The sequence below is a fragment of the Limulus polyphemus genome, unplaced genomic scaffold (assembly GCF_000517525.1).
Source record: "Limulus polyphemus unplaced genomic scaffold, Limulus_polyphemus-2.1.2 Scaffold1011, whole genome shotgun sequence".
NCBI lineage: Eukaryota > Metazoa > Arthropoda > Merostomata > Xiphosura > Limulidae > Limulus > Limulus polyphemus.
The window spans coordinates 84,539-95,042 of NW_013666621.1; the positions used below are offsets into that span (position 1 = coordinate 84,539).

The 10,504-nt window shown below is 33.7% G+C and overlaps 1 protein-coding gene across 1 annotated transcript in view; it reads left to right on the forward strand.

Annotated features, from left to right (window-relative positions):
• The window catches only part of LOC106461690 (CD63 antigen-like), a 37,310-nt gene that overhangs the window by 23,698 nt on the left and 3,108 nt on the right, over nucleotides 1–10,504 (forward strand). Inside the window, exons 4-5 of the mRNA XM_013921536.1 lie at nucleotides 1,175–1,276; nucleotides 1,824–1,955. Of these exons, the coding sequence (XP_013776990.1) occupies nucleotides 1,175–1,276; nucleotides 1,824–1,955 (234 nt within the window). The remainder of the gene's footprint in view (nucleotides 1–1,174; nucleotides 1,277–1,823; nucleotides 1,956–10,504) is intronic.

Genomic DNA, 10,504 nt, shown 5'->3' on the forward strand with positions numbered 1-10,504 from the left:
AAGCATATTTTGAAAGCACTCTTAGATTCAGTGCAATAGATGTTATATAAAATCATAAATAATATTCAACATTAAACTGGTACAAAATTAAAAAATTTTATTTAGGCCTATCTATGGCCTTCAAAAAGTTGACGACTCTACATGTTTTGACGTTGTAACGTCATCCTCAACGTCAAAACATGTAGAGTCGTCAACTTTTTGAAGGCCATAGATAAGCCTAAATAAAATGTTTTTAATTGTGTACCAGATTAACGTTGATTATTATTTATGATTTTATATAACATCTATTGCACTGAATCTAAGAGTGCTTTCAAAATATGTATGTAATTTTATTGGTAAACTACATTTACTGTTTACATTAGTAATTTACATCACTAGTAAAAATTAACATTCTAAATATACCTCATATGAAAATGGTTGAAAATTATAGGTATTGCCATCCTATTACTAAGAGTCAAGAAAACTTACATTGTTGTATCTTTCTTATATCAAACAATGGAAAATAAGTATGTTAATATTATTATCAACTACCAGAAACTGAATACTATATCTGTAGATCATATACAAAAAGGAGGTTGACTGTATTGCAACTAGTTTTGAATTAAATGGTGAAATTAAGTAAATTTGTTTAAAAAAAGAAAAAAAAACAACAACATTGAATAACTGTCAAATACTGTAAATTGTAAAATTAGTGAAAATTATTGATACTTTAAATATGTGAATCTTTGTGCATTGCTTTGCTACCAATACTTGCACATATTAAAAACAATATTTTTAGTTGCTTGTCTTAAAGAGAATATTATTTAAGGGTTTTAGATGGTGGTGTATTTAGGATCAGATACGTGTTACTCTAGTTAATGTTTGATAGGTTCCTACTTTAGAATAATGTGTTGTGCAGATACTGGTTTAAAAATACTTTTGCTTGTGTTAGTAATGTGTTAGTTCCAGTACTTGCACATATTAAAACCATTATTTTTAGTTGCTTGTCTTAAAGAGAATATTATTTAAGGATTGTGGATGGTGGTGTATCTTGGATCAGATATATGTTACTCTAGTTAATGTTTAAGTTCCTACTTGAAAATAATATGTTGTGCAGACACTGGTTTAAAAATACTTTTGCTTGTGTTAGTAATGAGAAGATTATAAGTTGACAGTTTTTACATGTTTATTGAAGGTGGAAGCTGTAATCAGGGAAAAAATGGAACAGACCATGAAGAACTACAATAAAACAGATTATGAAATTGTCAAAAAAACCTGGGATGATGTGCAGTCCAATGTAAGAGCCCATGTGATATTTATACGTAATAACCTTAAACTCTTGGTTAGATAAATTATAATAGGAACCTATTTCTTAATCATATGTTTGACAATATATGTTTCAAAAACAAATGAAAACGTTTTTACAAATTAACACTTAGTTTAAAAAGAAAAACTCTCTTCCCATTGTCTTACCTCGTATATATATAAAAAAAGTGATAAAGAATAAATCTTGAATTATCATTTTAAAAAAAAAGTTAGTAGATTTATTAAATTTTTTCAATTTGAAATTTACTTTTTAGCAAAAAACTGATATTTATTGTTCTTTTTATATAATTCATCAAAATATACTTGTAGTAAAGACTGAATCAAGTTAATTGTAAATAGCTTAGAAAATACTAGTTCAAAAACATTTTTAATCTATTAATGTTTGATATTGTTTAAGTACAAACAGAATGTAGTTTAGTTACAGTTAAAACCAAAACGTAGCATTTGTAGAATATCATAAAACATTTAATTTTGCAAGAAATGAGATGCTACTTTTTAGATCAACATTTCTGTTACAGTTGAAGTGTTGTGGGGCTAACAATGCAATTGAATGGATACATTACTTGGGTAATGACAACCTCCCATATAGTTGTTGTCAAGAAAAGGACCCCAAGAAAGAATGCAAGTTAACTGATGATCATTATGAAAATGTAAGTTAATTTACATTTTAGCCAGAGTCTGAAAAAGTATGTCAAACATAGTGAATTCTTTGTAGAATATGGTAAAATTGATGAAATGTTTGCAGCTGTGATTATCCTTTAAAGATCTTATCCAAAAAAAAGGTGCTCCTTACATTTCTTTGGAGTTGGAAAGTGTTTTAGAGCTTTACCCTTTTATATTTTTGTGTATTCCCTCATGAGTAATTTTAAACCCTAGATAGGGTACTTTTGGTCAGCAGTATTTACTTGTACCACTTTTAAGTTAGTCTTACAAACCTTATAACAAAAACTTGTTCAATGTTTTTGAGATGTTGTTCAAAGGTTGGTGAGGGCACAATGCCATCAATATATGGTTTAGAACATTTGGTCTTTTAAGAACCTTATCAGTAAGTCTATGAAAGGGGCACGTACATTTTTAAAACCAAAAGGCATTGTTTGAAATGATAAAGTCTGTTACCAGTTATAAATGCAGAAGCCTATCCTTGACCTTTACAGGTATTTGCCAATACCCACTAGATAAGTCTAGGATGCTAATGCATGTTGCTCCTGACGAGGCATTCAGAATACCACTTATAAGAGGAAATAAGTACCTATAAGATTTTTAGACCTTGTTTAACTTCGTGTAGACCACATAGAACTGGAAATCATTATTTTTTTTCTGAGAAACGAGAAGCCAAGAAGTGTCTACCCAACACAGAGAATTTCATAGTGGATAGATGATAATAATAATATGATTTACTAAATATTGGTCTTTCACTAATGGTTTCAATGTATATTTAGCAACATCTGTAAGCTAGAGTTTATAATTAGAATATCAGTATACTTCAGTAATGTCTTTCAATTCTTCACTTTCATTAACTCATTAACTGCGGATGACTGATATTTCCATCATTGAAGTTCTATGGCTCAGCTGCAAATGACAGAAATATCCGTCAGTCGTACATATATATAACTATAACTCTATGCGAATGACGATAATTACCGTTTTACTGTGATTGATGGCAACTCAGTTTTATCTGTGAGTCAGAAAATGGCAACTGAGCTGCTCCTGCAGCAGTTAATGGGTTAATGTTTAGTTCGAGCACTGTATTTCATTGATCATTGTTTCTTTGGAGTTACATTCTGCAGAAGGCTCATTTATTTTAATGACATTTGTCAGAAATTCAGTATTAACTTCTTTCTATTTCATAAAATCTATACAAATGAGACAAAGTATTGCCAGATCTTCTATAACAGCAATTTGAGTGGTCTATAGTAGTTTTTGCTACTTACAGCTTGCCATGAAATTTCCTAAAGGTTGATAATATTCATCTCATTGTCAAAACATATTTTTCCTTCTTTCCGTGTTAGAAAATAAAGGTTTAGGTTGTTTTTCTTAATATGTTGTTATACTTTTTTCATCTATAATAATCAGATACAGTACCTATTTGGTCCACTACTTCCACATCATTAAATTTGGCAATTCAGTTTTAGTTGTCATTACATAATTTAGAGAGGATTTTACTTAAAAGAAAATCAAAGCCTTCTTATTTGATAACTCTAATTTCACAACTGCTGTAAATTATGTGTGCATTCCATTTTTAATTATACATCTTTTGGAATAATTCCTAGATAAGTGGCCTGTTTGATGATATTTACAAAATTTTACAACTTTTCAATGGTTTTCACTTCCATTAACCATTTCTCTTTTGGCAACTTCTATTTCATTTCTATACTGATACTCACACTGCTTAGTGAATTTTTATCTATCTTGGTAGTTATCTTAGGTTTAGTAGAAAACCTAGGGGTGTACAGAAATTAATATTATATCTCTTTGCCCCCTTCCCTGGCTTACGATAATTTTAGTGGATAAATTAGTGGTTTCTCTGAGCTGTCAATTTTCCGTGGTTCAAGCGTGAGGGAAAGCCATGAAGAAGATTGAAAGAGTGGTTGCTTTCTTGATTATGAATTGAAGGGAAGTATATTGGAGCAGCAGATCCAGACAGCCGAGGCCCGCCCCTGAGGGCCAGTGCACCCTGTCTCAGAAGGGACACAAGATCAGAACTAAAGTTTATTGCATCACAAGTGACAATTACAGATAACAATTTTTACATACACTTATTTACATGGAACAGATTATGTTGTTTTTGGGTACAATGAATGGTAAATGACTTTGCATTTCAGAAATATTAAACATAGTACTAGAACAGAGAATGTGAACACAAGTTGAATGATTTTAACATTTCAGTCTGGTCAGTTGGCAACCTGAAAAAGAGGGGGGGGGGGCACAAGGTGGTTGTTGGAGTGAGTGTTGTTTGTTTTGTGAGATGATGTGATTTAGGGGAGAGATAAATTTTGTCCATGAAGCTGGTGTTTCTGCAGTATTGGCGAGTTTTGTGAATAGGTTATTTCTGTTTTTAGACTTATAATAGTATTTGCTTGCTAGAGTCGAGAAGCGTGTTTGTAATGTTGCTGATTTATTTATTTTGTGTAAGCATGAGCTGGGGTGTAGATGGAGAGACTGTTGGCTAATCGTATTGCTTTTAGCTGGGTGGATTCTAGTTTTTTGGAAAGATGTTGCAGTATGGTACATGTTACTAGGCATTTGTATTCCACAATGGGTCTAATATAGGCATTGTATATCATCATTATCATTTTTGTGTTGCAGCCTTTGGTGAAGCCACAAATATTTTTAAGATAATTTATCTGTTGTTGTGCCTTGATTGTTATTTCTGAGAAGTGCGTCTCCTAGGTTAGCTTTCTATTGAAGATTAAACTAATAAATGTTATTTGCTTTGTGTGTCATATAGTTTTAGTTTAACATTCCTAATTTTTTGGTTGTTTTGCTTATACCTGTGGTAGAAGATAATGGCTTGTTTTCTGTGGATTAAGTAGCACACGCCATGTGTTGCACCACGTGAATATGGTTTAGAGTTGCTTGTATTTTGTTTCCTGCAAGTAGGGGTTGCGTGACATGCTCCATACAGCAATGTTCTTGGCGTATTGTGAAGCTTTTGTTTCGGGAGTCTCTGGGAATTTTATGCTATTCACAAATAATATGTAGAGTAATGGGTTTAATACAGAGCCTTAGGGAACACCAGCTTTAAGGGGTAATGAAGGTGACATGTTGCTATTAATCTTGACTTTTGCGATTTTATTAGTTAGGAAGCTTGAGATCCATTTAATAATTAGGATAGGTATCTTGTTGTTACATAGTTTGTGTCTAAGGCCATTATGCCAAACAGAATCAAAAGCTTTCCTGACATCCAGGAAAACACTGATTGTTGCTTGGTTATGAGTAAACCCACTGTGTATTGAATCTATTAATTTGGCTAAATGGTCAATTGTTTGTCATTGTTTTCAGGACACGTTTTTAGTGTCAGAGAGGAGCTTATTGGAATCGAGATGGAAAATCAGCCTTGTTGTAATTATCTTTTCCATTAATTTGCCTGTACTGTTTAACAAGCTTATTGGTCTGTAGTTATTTGGATTACTAAGGTCATTACTTTTTTGGAGGATGATGCTAATGACTGCAGATTTCCATGTTGTTAGGAAATATCTTGGTTTGACGGATAAGTTCAACATTGCTGTGATGTGGGTGATGAGTGCATCGGAAGTGTTTTTAATATTATGTTTCTGATGCTGTCCTCACCGTGAATTTTTATTTTGACTGTGGTTAAAGGTTTTGTAATGTTGTTATCTAAGTGTGGTTTGTAAATGTTGCTTGCTGGAAAAGTGGGGGTGAATGTGACATTGTTACTCTGAATGTTATTATTCACCTTGGTATAATGATCGTTATTGGAAGTATTTTTGATGGGAGTGGTGAAGGCTGTGGAATAATATTCGTTGAAAACTTTGTCTCGTCTGTGGTGTTATTATCTTGACCTAGGAGCAGCGAGGTTGATCCTTCCATTGATTAGGGTCTTCAAGCCGTAGGGATCAACTCCCTGGAGGGTGAAGTAATATCCAGCAATGTGGCAGGTGTCATTTAGTAGGTCTCAAGACATAATGTCCTTCATGTTGAGACAGGTTAGAATGTCCACGATGAAGGCTGTGATGCATTTGGCGAGGCTCAGATGTTGGGTCGAAGATCTAGCAGTATCTGATAGGTCCTAAAGTGGCTGGGTCCTGGTTCCGGTTTGTTGGCTGGTGCTCAGGTGGTTGTTTTGGGTTCATAAACAGCTGGCAGTGGTCTGGCTGGGCTTCGATGAACAAGGCTCCATAGGTTGGCCCATTATTTGCTCTGGCTACCCTGAATACCTGTTAGTATTTGGGGCACCCATGGTAGGAGCCAGTGTGCGGTCCTCCTCAGTTGGCTAATGTGGCTTCATGTCACTGTCTTTGGCATTCAGCTATTGGATGTTGATCACTGCACTGAACACTCTTGACTCTGGATGTGCATATGGAATGGGTGTGGCCGAAATTCTGACAGTAAAAACATTGTAGAAGGGTTGGTTGTCTGGGTCTTACTGGCTCAACTGGGTGATGGATATATCACAGGTTGAAACCTTTCTTGATCAGATCAGTTACTTAATTTATGTCAGATAGGCTGATTTGTACTAGGTGGGTTTCTTGACTGGTCCTTGCAGATCTTATCCTTTAAGCTTCAGTGGCTGAAATGTCTTGAGATTTTAATTCTTGGAGTATTTCTTCTGTAAATATGTCCAGTGGGATGCTCCTAATTATGATGGTATGCGAGGCTTCTGGCTAGTGGTCCCTAGGAACGTGGATGTTTAGTATGGCATTCTGGAAGGTTGAGGAGTCCCATGGTTTAAGGAGCTTGGTGTATTCTGCAGGGGGGTTAGTCTTAATAATGACTTCTCCTTTGGCTAATCTTTGGACGTTCGTAAAGCAAATCTTTGGGAAGAGTCTTGGTTCGTGGGTGATTTCTGGATGTTTTAAATTGGCAGGAATTCCTTCCATAACAATCACTGGAGGAGGTCTAGGTTGCTGGCTGGCAGACATTGATGCTTGAGATTCTATGGGCTGCTTGATTGTTGGTGAGCTGGTTACTATTTTAATGGCATGGATCTCGTGGTGCTGGGCAAGTTGTTTGGAGATACTTGACTTGAACTGCTGGAGGACAGTTTGATGTAGCTCTGGATCATGGCGAGCTGTTTGGCATTAGACAAGGGCTAACTGGTCGATCTGGTATCTATTAGTGGCGAGGTAACTGGAGTTGGTGAGCCCTTGGTGGATTGGAGTTTTAGTCTGGTATGGAACTGGATGTTTTCTTGCTTCTCTACCCCATGGCATGGTGGGGAAGGAGATATTTGCTAAATTAGTGTGAGTTGAGTTATCAGTTTAAGAGCTAAGTTTGACACAATGTCCTCTCACTCCCTGCTTAGTGAATGCTAGTACCTTGTCATTATAAATGGCATAGTGCAATTCCAAGTACTCTCTTAATGGAACATTTAGTTATCAAACACTTTGCTAGATTTCCTTCAGTAGCATTAAGGTTCCACAACTTTGTAATTCTCAGTTGTTTCTGATAAATGTCTCTTTCACCCCTGTATTTGAAGTGTACTTCCTACCAAACTGTTTTTGAGCCAGATTGCTTGTATCCAACACATCTAGGTAGAAGTTAGTTAAGCTATCCTTAAATTATCCTATTTTTAAAATCCATTTCTGATGCTAGTAACTTCCACCTTGTAGTGGCCCTCCTCTCAAATATGAGATTGCAGTTTCCACCTAGTTACTCTCAGATATTTGAGAAAGGTAAAAATGTCTTTTTCAAGATATTAATTAAGTAACAGTGAGATCTTACTTACTATTGAATGTCTTGGCAGACAAAGGTAAATCCATGAAAAGAAAAACAACCATGATTGGGAAACATTTTCATGCATGGGGTTGAAGGGGAATGGTTGTTCCTGAACACCCCTGTTGGGAAGAGCAGGCAACTATCACGTTGTCTTCTCTTTCTTCAAACAAAATTCCTGCCACATTAAGTTGTTTTGTTTTTTAGGCAAGGTAGAGGGCTGAGTGAATTGGTACTGTTGAAGTTTAAGGTGGGATAGGCAACAAAGCTGGGTAATTAATTGACATATAATTTATTACATATTAGCATTGATTTTTATTTTTATAAAATTAATTACTTGAAATTATGATTAAATTGATTGTTATAAAAATAACTAACTGATATTAGTGTTTTTGATTATTCCAACTACCTAAGTCTCTTATGAGAATAATCAACTGATAGAATATAATCCACTAATTGTCCAGCTTTAATAGGGAAGGGACGAGTCAAGTTTCTTGTCACTAGTCTTTTACCCAGCATTCTAATATCTATCTGCACATATTTGGTCAAAACTGCAATGGTCTGCTTCAAGCTTAACACATCAGCTTCATTGATCTCCATCACGCCTCAATAACAATCTTACAGTAATGTTTAACTTTTTACTTTTATTTATCTTGTGCTAAAATAATTGCTTGAGAGAATCTAAGACTAACCAAACAAATAATCAAAGAACATCAACCTGCCCGTGAAGAGCTCCCTGTTTGGGCACCAATGTAGCATATCAAACAACCATGTTATTAATGAAATGTATCAGTCAACCACATTAGTTCCAGTCTTAAGATAAGTTATATCTTTATTAAACACAATAGAAGTTTTATAAAGTATCAGCAATCAATAATTACTAAATAGTGCTTGGCTATGACTTTGTAATTAAATGTCACAAGCACAAATATTCAAAGAAGCAATGCTGTTAACATAAAATCACACCAAATAATAACGAATTAGGAAAAAACAAAAACGGAAGAAGAAAACCTAACTCGTAAGATTGTACAAAAAGACAATATTAGACACTTTTCAGAATAGCCATAAAATCACAAATAATGATCAAGCAAGTATCTGCAGTAATCTTTTAATAATCCAATATATTTTGTGTTTCTATTGTAATTACTCATGATAGTCTTGCTTAACTTCTGATCATAGACTTTTTATTTATTTGCCAGAACATAAGATCATATATTACATGACTAACAACTTAGCATTTATTTTACTTAATTGCTAAGGAACTTCATGTCAGTTTCTTAACATAAACGTGATTTGTTTGATATACAATAAGAAGCAGGTGATCTAGCATTTTTATAGCAAATATAGCTAAACTAAACTATAGAAGGAAAAAATAAATAAATCGTAAGTAAAGCCGTAACTAAAAATAGAATAGAAATTACTACCTCACATGATATGGTAGAATGTACTAAATGTGATTTGCAGCTATGATTGAATGCTCATTTATTGTATGTGGTGGTGATATTTCTTTTAGTTTTGTTACTCTGTGGGACTTCCTTGTTATAATGATCAAAATGCATTGTTTCATTTTCATAAGTAATTCAGAAAGATTAAATCAAATTAATTTTTAGCAGCCAACTATGATCTAGCAGGAGTACCTTAGATTTGGTTCTGTAGCTTAAATTCTAAGTTCATTTTAATTTTTCCTGTTTTTACTCAGCATTTTGAACCATTTTGCATGTAATCCTGACACAGTTGAAATATATTTGAGAAACATTTCAAACTTTTCTTAAAATCAGGTTGGTTAGCCTTGACAGTCTTCACTCAGCTCATTAGACCTGTGTTAGTATTTTTTAATATACATACACACTTATCTCTAATAATAATTGATTTATGAAAAAGTTTGTAAAGGGATCTGATGGTCTATTTGATTGTTTACAAACACAGTCTTTGATAACCTACAGAAAAGGGTCTTCGTGTAGAAATGTACACACATGCCTTTATATGCTTTTATTTTGAAACAGAGTCTGAGGCTATTTAGCTTTTCAATTAATTTTTTCACTCATGTTGGCTTTTAGGTTTTCATACCACAATTCACTTCACCAAAATGTAAAGCAACAAAGTTTGCACAAAAGTTGAATATTTTGAAACCTTTGTTTTTTGGAATTAAATATTGCAAATGTGTGTTTTAATTATACTTTAACAAACAACTTTTCATTGTTTGAGCTAAGTAAAGTTTCATTTAGTGCCAGTCTATCTTTCGCCTAATGGGAGTGATGAGAGCTTACATTTCTTGAAACTAGTTCTCAGCTGTTGATGGCATTAGTTTTAGTTAACTTAGTACATTTCTATAGAACTTGAAAGAGTTTCTCTTACTCTCTTGTAGTGTAATAATTTTGTACAAGGTGTGGTAAAATCTATTTAAAAAGGATCTACTTTAACCTCATTTCCAGATGATATTTTTTTTACCATTCAGGTATTTGTTCCACACTATTGTAAGTCCAAGTCTCAGAAATGATACATACTGTATCACAGTATCATGTCTTTTGTGTATCAAATGTATTAACTTTCACCTCCATCACTCTTGTTGCATATCTGTCTTTCTTTTTCTATCAGTGGTTATGTTTGAGAAACAATATTTCATACTAGATATCTGTGGGGAAGAAAAAGATGTATTTAAATTAAGTAATAATTTTCATATATATTTTGTTAAACAAGACCGATGTCTGTAGGTATATATATTATATATATATACGTACTAGTACTACTATATACGTAGTACGTAAGTAGTAACGTAAGTAACGTAGTACGTACGTACTACGTA